The sequence below is a fragment of the Diadema antillarum genome, unplaced genomic scaffold (assembly GCF_040938485.1).
Source record: "Diadema antillarum isolate AM-2024a unplaced genomic scaffold, OU_Dant_1.0 seq00000660_RagTag, whole genome shotgun sequence".
In the NCBI taxonomy this organism is placed as follows: Eukaryota; Metazoa; Echinodermata; class Echinoidea; order Diadematoida; family Diadematidae; genus Diadema; species Diadema antillarum.
The window spans coordinates 241,974-256,931 of record NW_027271572.1 but is presented as its reverse complement, the minus strand read 5'-3'; the positions used below and the strand labels follow the sequence as shown (position 1 = coordinate 256,931).

The 14,958-nt window shown below is 41.0% G+C and overlaps 2 protein-coding genes across 2 annotated transcripts; one reads left to right on the top strand and one right to left on the bottom strand.

Moving 5' to 3' along the window:
- Positions 1 to 4,795: 4,795 nt before the first annotated feature.
- LOC139736650 (rhodopsin, GQ-coupled-like) lies at positions 4,796 to 5,887 on the bottom strand. Its single transcript, XM_071647398.1, has one exon. The coding sequence runs from the start codon at positions 5,885 to 5,887 to the stop codon at positions 4,796 to 4,798; it is 1,092 nt and encodes a 363-aa protein (XP_071503499.1).
- Positions 5,888 to 10,385: 4,498 nt separating this feature from the next.
- LOC139736648 (cytochrome P450 2U1-like) lies at positions 10,386 to 14,952 on the top strand. The gene is made up of 5 exons (XM_071647397.1): positions 10,386 to 10,734; positions 11,350 to 11,661; positions 12,562 to 12,743; positions 13,821 to 14,289; positions 14,771 to 14,952. The coding sequence occupies exons 1-5, from the start codon at positions 10,386 to 10,388 to the stop codon at positions 14,950 to 14,952; spliced, it is 1,494 nt and encodes a 497-aa protein (XP_071503498.1).
- The last annotated feature ends 6 nt before the right edge of the window (positions 14,953 to 14,958 follow it).

Genomic DNA, 14,958 nt, shown 5'->3' with positions numbered 1-14,958 from the left:
TGAGCCCCGAAAAAAAATTCAATTCAAAATCTAATGGTCAATAAAAATGTACTAAATGTTACCTTCCACTTTCAATACTTTATGGGAGTTTCTAAAATGATACTCTCTTCAACATACCACTGTATTTATACAACTCTTCATTTAAGGCATGCAAATGGGATTCCCTACCTTTAAGAAGTGTCGTAACGATTCTTCGCAACAGAGCTTCAATAAACCGACGATTCGAAACGTGTTCCGTAAACGGATCCTACCTCAACTATATACATTAAGGTCTCACCGCCTATAAATTAATTCTGTAGTAACTTGTATGAAATAATGATAAAAAGAAAACCAGTGAACACGTAGAAATTGATTTCATGGATTTATGTATTCTTGGTATTCAAGTAACAAATAATTCTACGTTAGCTCTGGCATTTTGACTCGTGTTATACGGCGTAGTACAAGTCCTCGGGAAAAGTCTTTTATGTACATGCAAGTATTATACATGAAATTACAACCAGTATTACACGTCAGAGTGGCAGTACAAAGATTGAGTAATCTATTTTACATCTAAACCAGAACTTACCTATGCATATCACGTCGCGTCTCCTCTTTTCAACAGTGTTTTATGTGTCTAATGATGTTCGTTAAGATAAGGCTTACATTAATTATAAGTCATGTGAGTATCTATACGCGCACTTTGTTCAACAGTTGCCACTACGTCAAGCTGACGTTTACCTTGGTGATACACATTGTCGGCTTATACATTAACCAACAAAGCAACAAACACCTAAACAATGTTGCTAACGATCAATACATAAACAGGTAAGTTGTACAGTGTGAACAGGGTTCAAGCGGTGGCCATTTAGCCTGTAACATGTGTCAGACGAATGGTTGTTAATCTTATTGTATACATGGTAAAGTGCAATTATAGACCCGCGGCATTTGACGTTTGATATAAACTTACAGTCTTGACAATAGCTATGATACCTATTTGTACATGTAAAATGTATTATCGTGCATAATCGATTGTATTCTATTTATGACATTACTAGTATCTGTTTATTGGTTAATATTGCGATTCGTGACTGTATATCTATCACCAATTGAGACGTTCTCAGTCGTCGCTCACAATGATGAATTTTGTGCAAGTTTATTTCACAGGACATGGAGAAAATAATGATGGACCAGTTTTTAAACCACGCAAGTGTCAAAATTGGTCTTGAAATTGCAACGCTCTCTATTTGTGAAGTACACTTGTACACTCCATCGTTACTGTAAGTGATAAGATGTTGTGTCAAATAAATCATCAGAAAACTTCACATTCCAGTGAGCAAAAGATTCTGCATCAGTGTTTCTCTAAATTCTCACTTGGCACCTTGGAATTTTGCGAGTGTGTTTCGTTGGTGCATGCATATTGCTGTATACGGAAACGGAGCACTTACAAGGTGTCTATAGAATAAAATGGAATCTCCACTGTTTACAAAGGGAAATATTTTGCGCCAGGGCACGACGTATCGGCAGTCATCAACGGAGCATGGAAAACAAAACAAGCACACACAAAAATAACAGAATATGATTACACATATATGGGGAAAGTAATCATTATGAATAGACAAGAGCAATTTAAAGCCACAGAGAGACTGTACATTTCGATGAATGCATCTTCTTGAAGCTCAAGAAAGACCAAAATGATCAAAGGTTGTGCAAACGTTTTGAATTGCATCGAGGACCCCAAGAATACCACAAGGCTTGGATGGGATTTTTGACATGTGGTGATGTCCCTTTGAAGTGTGCTAATATTTATTTTCTTTCGTGGCCAACTAACGATTCCTGCGGTGCGATGTCAGGTTTGGCTTGCACAATTATTGGACGGCACGGCGAGAATAATCATACATTGTTATAATAATTCAGAGGAAAATAAACTGTAGATGGTGGTTCCGTAGATACATTGTGCATAATAATGACTTACGGATGCACTGTGGTCACGATTAATGGCCAGCTCATGCACGATGATATCTTTAGGATGACAGAATAAGACGGGGAGGGGAGGACGCAGCCATAGAGCGAGGAGGAATCGCTGGTCAGTAGTAGATTAAAGCCCAAGAGAATAGATTAAGCACTATACCCTTATGTTCTCAAATGGAAGTATTCAAAGGTACTATAATATTGATGTATCTCGTTGTCTTTACTATTTTTCCTGTTTTGTACCATAGATATGAAACATATGAAAAAAGAAAGAAAACCATAGTTCATGCCATATTTCTGTGTTTTGTTCTGCCCCCTCCCATTCCCGACAGAGAAACGTGAGAGATCACGTTTAGAGTACACGCAATCAAGTTTTCATTCTGATCACTCTGCAGAGAGGATGTTGAAATCAAACAGCGTGTCAAGCTAGCTTCCACCCATCAAGAGCAACACAAATCCACGTGCTCCCAATCAAAGTTGAATTAGTGCGAGCTGTGGGACAAGTGGTATACCGTCATGTTTGCGTAAGGCCATCAGTAAATATCGGGCCCGATTGTGGAAGAGCCGACTATGGTTTTACGAGGACATTTTAGAGCTGATTGATCAGAGAGTTCGATTGGATATTCAGATGCAAAATTTCATATATTTTCAGGATAAATTTGGAGCGTCACTCTTTATATAAGGTGAAAGGTTACGTTCAGATGCGATTCCGTGAATGGTTTTACTGATTTGCTGTTCTTATCCTCCTGCTCTGATTTATACCAACGTTCTTCTTGGGAGAATTCTCCTTTAGACCGGGATTAGTCATCGTGACTCAGTCATGGAAATAGGTCTCGTATGGGTGTAGAATAGTGCATGTGTATAATCATACATGAAGAGCTTGCTTCCAAAAGGCGCTAAATCCACCATTTTCAATGGATTTAGAGCCTTTTGGAAGCAAGCTCTTCATATACTGATTTACAGACTAGTCACTCTCAATGAGGAAGATGAAATAAGTAACGAGTATGGAGACTGAGATATCAGATGTTTCGAATGCGGATGACAGGAAATGCTACCTGAAGATACAATTTACTAGTATAGGAACTGCAGTTAATTCTGTTTCTTGCTTATTTTTTTTTTTAGGCTATCCCTTTCACATCTCATTTTATTGCGAATCTGCATCATCTGTAAGAATCGTCGCCAAAATCTGGCGACAAGCTTCTAGACGTCACGTAACATGTCAGACTAATTATTAGACCCAGGACGTTCGATCAAACTTAACCAAATGGAGGTAGATATGTGAAACGTTTTGAATGTTCGCCATAGAGGATGGAGGGGCAGGGAGGGGGGTTAATCTGTCCAATTAACATCACATCAAACGGTAGCATGTGATCCAATGTGCAGCCGTGTGCATGGTTCAGTGTTTGTCGAGAGCCATATTTCGCACTCGGCAAGTTATATATGTAACAATGATTACGTTTTTCTGTAATCGGTGTCAGAACTTAATTTATCAGCAGTCTGTTTTCCGTTCGACCAAGTGACGACAAAGTTATTAAGTTGCATAAATGTTTCAGTTTGAGAAAAATTATTTATTTCAACATATTTTTTCTCAACATATTTTGACATGATAACAAGATCAACAAGTAGACGATGTTTCACATCAAGGTCCTGTACGATTCGAGTTCATAAATATAAAATCGCATTTCATGAAACATAGAAAAAAAAAAACCACAGTTTGCAAACACAGTATGAAGGAGTAAGAATATGGCAGAGACAATATAGTTGAAAATAGCAGTGTTTAAAGCAGTTATTAAAACATGGCACATAATACAATCAAACCATTAGAGCCTACAATTAAGCTTAGCTGCTGAAAGAATGAATGATCACGACCATGTACCGATCATACATCGGTGAACAACATCTTGTCTAAATCAAAACACAATATTGATTAACGCATTTGCACTTAAAGGGTGTGTACAGTTCTGGTTGAGGTGAGGATTTAGCTTTTAATGTTTTGCGAGATATTCAGAAACCACTCTATGAGATGTCAAAGAGCATGCAATTCTAAGGGGCATCAAAAGTTTATTTAATGAAAATCGGTTTTGAAATAGCTGAGATATCCAAAAATAACGTGAAACAAAGAGATCCTAATAAAAGGCGTGGCCTGTCGCCTTTTATTATTATCACTTTTTTGGATATCTCAGCCATTTGAAAACCAATTTTCATCAAATAAACGTTGAATCCTTCTTAAAATTACATGCTCTTTCATATTTCATAAGAGGTTTCTCCTTATCTCACTTAGGAATGTTATAAACCTGAATCCGCACCTCAACCAGTACTGTACAGTCCCTTTAACCTATTGTGGCTCAGAGCTCGACAGGAGGGGTTTTGCTTCGAGGAACTTTATCCATCATCCTCCGAAGGGACTAAAAGCCGTCGACGCCGAAGTTGCTTGTTTACAAATACAAGCATCATTGCTTTCCGAGTGATCACATTAAAAAAAAAATCATATTTCCATTCAATTCAATCGCCCTCAGTGAGTGCAGAGGGAGGGTATTACTCGCTGCATATACTTTAAAAAACAAAGGACATCTGCCTTCGAGCAAAACTGTAAAATTTGCCATGTTTGCTCCATGATTTCCCCCAAAGTCACATTTGACTAGCTGTTCGTTGAAAGTTCAAGTCACATAAACTCCTGTCCACTTATACATGTATCGCTGTATTTTACGGTGTAAAACCCTCATCACTTAAACACATGAGGAAAGAAATCAACTATTTATGAAAAAATGATTGCCCTTTGTTATAGATAATGATTTGCAGGTGTGTAACGCTTGTATAAACCACGGACTGTCTCAATTGTAACCATCTGTCAAGTGTCTTCATCGCTACTCACTTTAAATCTATGACTCCATTTTACAAAACAGAGAAATAAGAACATCGTCTTAGCTCTTCGTAAGATTTCCTTCAGATTACTCCTGTATTCTTTGTTGAGGACAAAATAGACGAGAGAATCTAGCCAGGTGCTACAGCATGCGAGATACAGGAAAGCGATTTGGTAACCTCGGGCTACCGGGCGACCAGTAATCGGCTGTATTGTCTCGGATATCGTGATCGGCAACCAAGAGAGGATGAACGATCCTGTGATTGATATGGCAATCGCGACCGACTTAAGATGTCGACGATGTTCGGATCGCAGTAGCCGAACTTTTTCGCTACGTTTCTCGAAAGGAGATAACGCTCCTGCGGAGTGAACAACAGACATTCGACTACATTTGCCATCCAACTGGTCAACGATTCTCTCTTGGGTAGCAATGACCTTCGAATGTCGCCACACCGTCCGGAGGATGACGACGTACAGGCAGAGGATCACCAAAGCCGGAGACCAATATCCGATCACGAAATTGAAGATGGTGAAGGGCAAAAATCGTCGATGCCGGTTGTCCGTCAAACATATTCCGAATTCTCGAAATCGTACGATGTCGAACAAGTCGCCGGCGAAGACGTGTTCCACAACGCCGACAAAGACTAGCAACAGAATCATAACAGCTACAGCAATTACGCACCGCCGCGTGGTGACAATCCTCGAGTAATGGAGGGGCTTGATAATGAATGCAAAGCGATCTACGTTCAAAAGGGCCACCACAGTCGCAGATGAGCCGGAAGTTATTCCTATCAGAAATCCACTAACCTTGCACATCAGTCTTCCGTATTCCCACTTGCCCGTGAGGGAGGGCTTAACCATCACGATGATGAGTAGTGTAAAGACGAGGTCAATGATCGCCAGTGACACGTAGAAAACTTTGGTAGCGTCGGCGAGCTCTTTGAGTGTTGGAATGATGAGGAGATTCAGCGCGTTGCAGAACAGAGATACCCCCGAGATGAACGCTAAAATCCACGCGGCTGGGATTGGGGTAATGTCATCAGACGTCATGGTAGCATTCTCATCTTGCATAAACGACATACTGCCTGGCTAGACTTATTTTTCCATCCTCAATAGAGCAGCAAAGAAACGAATATAGTTGCGGAAATTTTCCTCATTTTGATTCATGAAGTGAGAGATATCCCAAACCATGCAACCCTTGTCTATTGCGGTTATTTTTTTATCCAGTTTTCTGGATTTTATCAAACAAGTGGGCAAACACTTGTTGTCTCTTCTAACACTGTCTCCTCCATATGCGGTTCCGACCAAAAGAGGTTGTGAGCTGTAACAGCATGTCCGCGAGGCGATAGCAGTGACTTCACATTCGTGAAAAAAAAAATGATCGGTCAAGTACGATCACGCAGGAGTATCGCCAGTACTATGTTTCAATATATCAAGTCTGTGTCAGTCTTTGTTGCATTTTAAGCGTACTAATCCACATGAAAATGCCTTCTGATTCTGTAAGTTCTTAGCCTGCGTTTCAAAACACCTTAACTGTATTCTTTCAAGATGCCTCAGATCTTCTCACCAAGACCATCTGCTCGATTTTTTTTTCTTCACTCTTTATTGATATCGTGGGTGTGTGCGAGAAACTGTGAGTGAATGTGTGTGTGCGCGCGTGCGCTCATGCTTCTATAGATGCATTATGCGTGCCTGTGTGGTTTAGTGAGAGAGGGAAATATTTGGGAGAGACAAAGAAGTCGCACGACGACATTTAAACTTGCCATCGCATCTCAAAGTTTATTTGAACGAGGTTAATACTTTCATGGAAAGTCTCGTTAACTTCCTGCCCACACGCCAATAAGACGTAACGACAACAGCTATTTAGGCAGAGGTTTTACTTCACCAGTCGACAAGTGGTTTGAAGATTGAAGATTTCGCAAACAGAAGTTACAGTTACAATATACGGTCACGTATTCTAGCTTGATATACACTCACTGTTCAACTGATTACATGCACTGGGATGTATCAATTCAAATTCATGAAATCAATTCATCAATTCATGTATTTGTACTTGAAGGAAGTACACCTAAATATATTATGTGATTTCGGTAAGAGTATACAAGAAGCAGTAAATGAACACATTGAACACATTTAGGAACTTATAGGACAATTTGACAATCCGTTCGAAAATTGAACATTTTCAAATATTTCATGAAATCAATGTACCATCACTGCAGGATAAAAAGGCTACAACAATTTGTGATGTCACATTAGCTCCTTTTTAATGAAATATACACATTCCCTCGACTTATTAGGCCTACTGACATTACGTTATATGTAATATTATTTTCCCTGTCACTTTGCCTGTTGAAACAGGTAGGTCAAGATCTTTTTAACAAACTAGAATAAAGAAAGGAATTCTTTTATTCCTTTTTTTATTGTTTCAAATATCCTGAACTCTTGTAGCCTTTTTAACCAGCAATGGCAGCACCACAGCTTCGAAAATTCATAACTTTTAAATAAATTGCCTATTAATAATTTCCTAAAAATTTGCTGATGTGGGCGTTCATCTGATATACTATTGGTGCTGCATTCGCTAAATTCACATATAAATTGAGGTGTGTTTTGCCTCTGAGGATTACAATATTCGAACATTCTTGTTGGAAATTGAATGAGGTATACTGGTAATTGTTCAGTAATTGACAAAGCGCCTCTTGGGGGGTGTTTCATCAACGTTTGTCGCCGCTGACAACTTGAATCACCATAGTAACAGTCAGTGACCAGAGCATCTCAACCAATCAAAACCAAGGATTTTGCTGAAATTGGTCAGCGGCGACAGTTGTCGGCGCTGACAAGCGTTGATGAAACACCTCCCTGGTGTCGTGTTTGTGTTGAAAGCCAGCGTTGACATTTATACAGCATCAAAAACTAGGTTAAGCATAAAGATTGTATGGAAGATTTTTTTTTTTAATTAGTTAAAGAGTCTTGGTGAGAGGAGGGCAGTGGTTGAGAAAGAGCAAAGAAAGACTGAAGAACAAGATTGACAGATAGAGAGGCATTCAGGAATGGAAACGAGGGAGAGGGGGAGGAAGACAGAGAAGAGGAGACGAGAATTATCATGGTGTTTTGTGCCCAGCGTGGAGAACAGCATTTGTTACGCTAAAGATGATGAAAGATATCCGTGAGTGATGTCCATTTGATATTTAGGATAGTTTTGATTTGCATTCATTACACATACACACACGCACGCGCACATTTGTATGTAATATATTATAATTATGTAAATGTATATCATAATATGTTATTTCTCTCTACATAAATAATCATATATATGTAAACACACACACACGCACACACATATATATACAGTGTATGTATGTATATATATATATATATAGGCCTACATATACATTATATATATACATATATATATATATACAGTATATATACATATATATATATATATATATATATATATATATAGTATATACATGTATATATATATATTATATATATATATATATATATATATATATATATATATATATTCCATTGTGAGTGAAATGCTACCAGTTCGTTCTGCATTTGGTGCTTCAAAGAGATTGTGCAACTGTACTACCTGTCGAAACGTACGATTATGTGGCTTCAGTGAACGCGGAGAGATAACTGAAATACTGTACATGAAACTTAGAAGAAATTCGGACAAGATTTTATTATGTATTCATGTATTTGCCACCACATCTAAATGGAAACTCTATGCGATGTGATTTGTGATTTCATTCAACCATTGGGCAAGGGTCTCTATACCGTTTTTGGTAAAAAAAGAAAAAAAAGTCGGGGAAAATGTCGATGGAAAAAATTTGAAAAAGAAATAACAATACCCATTACTTTCCGAAGGCTCTTCAGTTAGATTCTTCCCGTGCGGGGGGTTTGACTCTTGACCACCCCCCTCCCCTCCGGCATGCAGGCCACCTCCCCACCCTTTAAAAAAAAAACCAAAACAAAACAAAAAAAGCAAAAACAAAACAAAACAAAAGTTTCGCAACCCCTGCTCAGTTGCTGTTTTCTCATACAAATTCAGTACTGCATTTTGTTTTTCCCCTTTGTTCTTGAAATCGACGGGCACTACTTTCTTGTTTTAAAATACTTAATTATCACGTGTCATCCTGCACGCACACCCGCTTTAATATACAGACAACGTACAGTTAATTAGGTCGCGCTATCTAGCAAACACAAACACGATACTGTGGAGATGATTAGGCGTAATTCTCTACCACCTGTAACTCTGATTTTACTACAAAACAACAACCACAAACAATGATCCCTTTTATTGATACGGTGTAATGCCATCTTATCTTTTGACCCTGCTACCGTTGACTTATCATTCTTAGACGTGCAAATATGTTTAGATATTTCAGTAAATCGTTGAAATCATACTGAGCTTTGAACTCTTAAGTAGAACACACACGAGTATGCCCTTGGGGCAATTCAATGAATGCTATAGGCTGCAGGTTTCTCCGGCTGAGTATATGAACGCCACCGTATTATGTTTGCGAATATGAAACGAAGATTGCTTTTTATGCGCAAGTTCAGAAATTGTTGGATAGTGTTTTTTATCCTTCTGCCTTTCATAACATTTATGTTTCAAAAAAGATATCACATTCAAATGAGCTCTGTATAAATGACAAGCGACTGTACCTTCCGATGTTCTGTCAATAAGTGTCACTTGCACACTTGCGACCATGAGAAGAACGTCATTTTCTATCAAAAGTGATGCAAACATTTCGGCGTTACAATACCCATGAATCAGTCGATGTCAGTGAACAACTCAGTTTTCACCTTGTTTTGTGCAAAGCAACAGCTGACCCTAGATATCTTTCTATTGATTTATCATGAGAGGAAAACAACAACAAATATCTAAGTGAGAAAAGGGGTGGGGTGGCGAGACGTGAAGGACTCAATGTAATGCTCCTATAATAGTGTGACGTAAAATCCATTGACGAATGCGGATTGAGGCCTGTAATCGTTGATACATTGTGATCCTCCCAAGCGTAACTTTCCTCACGGATAGCGCATATTGGTACATACAGCGAGTAGATAACAAACCTGGATGGGTGTAAATAGTGGTACATCGTGTACTTCAGTGAGTGTCGTGCATTCATATAGCGCTTTCTCAATTTTCTCATTATACAGTCGGTACAGTGCGGAGATTTCTGGTCGATGCATGGACACGCTGAGCTGACGAGATCTAGTCCACACAAAATTGGATTCAATTGGATTCAATCTTAGAGCTGCGCGCTTGATTTTCTCAGAAAGTAAACGAGGCAATACTTTTTCTTCACTACACTTACGCAGAGTGCCCTGGTATACTGTTCGACGCAACAACAAAATAGTAAACGTATAGTTGGGTATAGCATGGGGGTAGCTCCGTGGGGATAGCAAGAAAACCGTAAAGGCGGTGACAGAGATTTTGTCCAACAAGCCGGGAGGGTTAGACATCTTATAAGTTTGAGTTGATATAATTTTGCCACAACAATCAGCGTCAGCTAATTACTGCTCGTCTCTGACAGAATTGGCGGCAGCGTCAAGCTCACTTATGTACATCACCCCTACGACAATTCTCGCTGGCGGCGCACTCACCGCTCTGGTCTTCTACCTAGTTGTCCGCGGGCGGCGCACGAGGAGATGGAACCACCCTCCGGGTCCTCCAGAATGGCCCGTCTTCGGTAGCGTCTTCAGTCTGCTCTTCACCAAACTGCAGCAGCACGAAATTCTGTTCCAGTGGAGCGCCACCTACGGAGGCATATTCTCCTTCACCATGCTGGGCACAAGGGTGGTTGTTCTGAGCGACGAGAAGCTGATACGCGAGACCCTCCAAGATCCGTACGTCAGCGACAAGATACCCTTTCCCGCTTGCGAGACTATCCTGGGAAGACCAAACACAGGTAAGTTGGTGAAGAACGCTATCCGATAATGGTTGTCATGTGCAAAGTGTCATCGTAATACAGCGCGTTTTGTATTATGACATAAATTAGGTTGCTTACATTCCCTAAAAAAATAGAAACATCTGAAACTTACATCATATCTACTGAATCAGGTTAGTTCTAAGATATCATGATGCGTTGTATGAAACGGCCTATTCCCTGACCTTTTACACCAATAGTGAACTTGATCAGGGGTAGAAAGTTGGCTGCAAATATCACAAAAGTTTTACCAAAACATACTTCGTACACACACAATGTATATGCATGCAGTGTCTGTCACGAACATTGCTACAAAGTGATTTAACAGTTCAGACCTCTGACATCTTGTGCATTAAAAGCGCCCCTTTGCTACAGGGTTCGTATATTTTGTTCTCTGTAAGTCAGTGTCTTCCCGACTCATTTATGAAGTCGTAATATTTCATGCACATAGAGATGTCATTGATTGAATAACACCTTGAATGTCATAATGTAACGACTATTACTGCTTGTTTATAATCCCTTAGATTTGATCCTGCTATCTTTGTAATAAATTCTCACTTTTTTTGAATATGTAAATGAACATTTTCATGCCCATAGGCATCGCCTTCGCTAGTGGGTCAGTATTCAAGGAGCAGCAGAGGTTTTTCCTCACCGTCTTCAGAAAAGTCAACTCGAGCGTCATCAAGTTCGAGGAGATCATTGCATCGCAGGTTCTCAGGTTTCTCGAAGAGATGGAGAGTTACGGTGGGAAAAGCTTCAACCCAACCGACCTCGTCACCGTGTCCGTCTCCAACGTCATCATGAAGATCGTCACGGGAAAGACGTACAGTTTCGACGACCCCGATTTCCTCCGGATTGCCGCGTGCTCCGACAGACTGTCTGAAATAATCGGGCCTGCCGGTCTACTAGGTAAGCACACGCATTTTTATGCTTCATACCAGCCTTTTGAAAAGCTCTCGTGGTTGAGGTTTGCGTCACACTCAGGACGGCGAGGCACGTGGATTGGGTGCACATTATGCGAGTTCGACACCCATGAGTCATACAGCCCACAAGTGATACAGCCCACGAGTCATATAGCCCGTGAGTTCGACACCAGGCAAATAAGGCCCATATAGGTCCGACACTATGCAAACAAGAACCACGAGTCCGACACTAGGCAAACAAGGCCCACGAGTTCGACACTAAGCAAGAAGGGCCCATAGCACGAGACCGAAACATTTTAGCCCCGTGATGTAATGTTGGGCTCGTGGGTCTTGTTTGCCTATTTTCGAACTCATGAGCCTCATCTGCCTAGTGTCTAGCTCGTGTGCTGTATGATTCGTGGCTGTCGGTCTCGTGGGATGACCCCCGTCTGAACGCCTGGGAGAGTTGCGTCCTTATTGCTAGAGTATGCACATCTTCCTCAATCAGCTGTTCGTTCAAGTTCCACCATAGCGTCTTAGTATATCCAGAGGCTAGATTCGAGCATACTTGTGATATCATGATATCAACGTGCTTCCGTGATGTCAACCTTGAGTCCACGAACTTCTGTAGATGAAAACAATAGCAGCATGATATGCATAGCTGACTGCCTCTCGTTAAGTCTCTATATCTTATCATTTTTCAAACACACATGTCCCCTCACAAAAAGAGGACACAAAATAATCACCCTCTAATCCTTTCTCTTATTGACCCCCTCTTTCGCTGTAACTCTTTATAAAACTCTATAATAATTGCTTTATGTATTTCCATATACCTCTATCACCAATCTGCTCTCACTCTGACTCTTTTGTGTTGTCTTGTATACCAACGGTGTGTGTATTATTACAGGTATGATCTCGTGGTTAGCGTCCCTCCCACTCCCTGCCAAGGAAGAGCTCACGGAGCTGATGCGAACGATGCTGGGCTTCATCAGGCAGCACGTTGACGAGCACAAGGCCAGTTACAGCCCCGACGAACCAGCAACGGACTTCATCTCGTGCTATCTCAAAGAAATGGCCAGAAGGTCGAAGGTGGGTCGTCGAACTAGGAAATTGTCACAGAGAGAAGGTTATCTCGCATAATAGATAGCATGTAGTGACATAGTACAGATCTATGATTTTCTGAAAGAAAAAAAAATGCTTCTAAAAGTTCATGTAATTCAACTGGCTGGCACTTCGACAGAAAGATCGTATTTCAAGTGACTGTGTGGCGTCTTGCGAACAACCTGTTCCTTAACTATTAGGCTTTTTACACTTGCAAATTTGTGCTTAGTCCCGTACCAACGGTATCCCCACCGTTGGTACCGGACTTTCCTTAGCCCACTTTCTGTTTACACTTGTTTTGCCAAAGTGGGCTAGACCGATAATCCCGTACTATCTGGCCCTGCAAAATAGCAGGGTTAGCACCGCAATTGCAGTGCCAAGCAAGCGAGTGTAAACAGAACGAAAAAATAATCCTGAGCTAAGCGACGGAGACGAAGTCCGACCACCACTGACCAATCAGAAACGAGGTAATCAAGTGCTGCCGGTGCGTGCGTGTACTTGTACAGTGCACGGCGTATCATGAATATTCATGTGGTTTAGAAAGTACGGGACTAAGAAATACGAGTGTAAAAAGGTCAGTTTTTTCCTTAGCCCAGGACAAGAGCTTAGTTACGGGATTTATTGGCGAGTGTAAAAAGCTAAAAAAAAAAATGGTACGGGACTAACGATAGTCCTGGGTCAGAGAAGGTACGGGGTTAAGAAACACAAGTGTAAAAAGGGCTTTAGACTTCTTGTAATGTACAGAAAGGTTTGATTTTTAAAGACTACACCACGGACACTTGAACTGTTTTGTCAAAACATAAGAAGTATTCCGTAGCTTAAAATCATATTGACGCCGCTGTTTTTCAAGCACTATTTTTATGGGTAATGGCCATCCAAACTGTGAACTGAATTAATGAAGCAAAAGTAACAAGAACTGCTCATCTTGGGATTTATTCACACCACCCGCCATCTTTTTATGGTTGAAGAACAGTAGGCAGAAAAGATTACATGAAGACTTTTTTTAAAGGACTAACGTTGTTTTTGGCGAGATACACATGCACTATGTGTTTTTATACTGTACAGGTTCCGGACGACGAATCGACGTTCGATGAAATCAACCTTCTCCAGACATGTTGGGACGCCATTTTCCCCGGCTTCGAAACGTCGATATCTACTCTCCGATGGACCTACCACCTCCTGGCGAGTCATCCCGAGCTGCAAGCCCGGGTCCGTCGGGAGATTTCGGATGTCGTCGGCTCCGATCGGCTACCGACATTTGCCGACCGCCACAACCTTCCCCTGACCGAAGCCACGATTGCCGAGAGCATGCGACTGCGGCCAGTCATCCCCTATGTGGCGCCGCACGTTGCGTCACGTGATCGTAAAATAGCCGGATATGACGTACCGGCCGGTACAAGAGTCACGATTAACCTCTGGTACGTGGCGCGCAGCCCGGCGCTGTGGGACGAACCCGACAAGTTCAGACCAGAACGATTTCTGGACCAAGAGGGGTGCTTCGATAGATCGCTGGAGCCAGTTCTCTTCAGTTACGGTATGGTCAACATTTCAGAGACTGATGTTCTTACAGGTTCCCAGCAGGAACAAAAATTATGTACTTATTATTTTGTCCCTCTTTCTCTCTTGATTAACTGTTCCCGTTTGCGTATAGAATCATAAACTCATTGGTCTATCATCTTGCCTCTGCACACAACTGTTAAAAGGGGTGACGGTGAATTATGATGGTGAACTGGCCGACAAGCCAAATTGCTACAGTAGCTACAATCAGTTATAATCTCGAATTCACGAAGGACTGTACCGTACACTTTCCTGTTGTTTTCTTTACATAATGCGCAAATGCGCGTGACAACATGTTCGTAATATAATACGAGATTAAGGTTTTTATACAATATATTATTTGTCTTACATTTAACTTTCTTTTTCTTTTTCTTGTTTGACACAGAGTAGAAACTATTTCGTCAACAATCTGGAAGCAGCAATATTAATAATCTCTTTTCTGCCTTTCTCCCAATAAGGCCAGAGAGCATGCCCGGGCGAGCAATTAGCCCGGATGGAGTTGTTCCTCTTCGTAACGTTCGTCCTCCAGCGGTTCAGTTTGCGTCTTCCCGCCGGCGCCTCGACAGAACTCGGCGGACGCATGGGGGCGACATTCAGACCAGACCAGTTTGAGCTTGAAGCAGTGATTGCGTCACCCTAGCCGCAT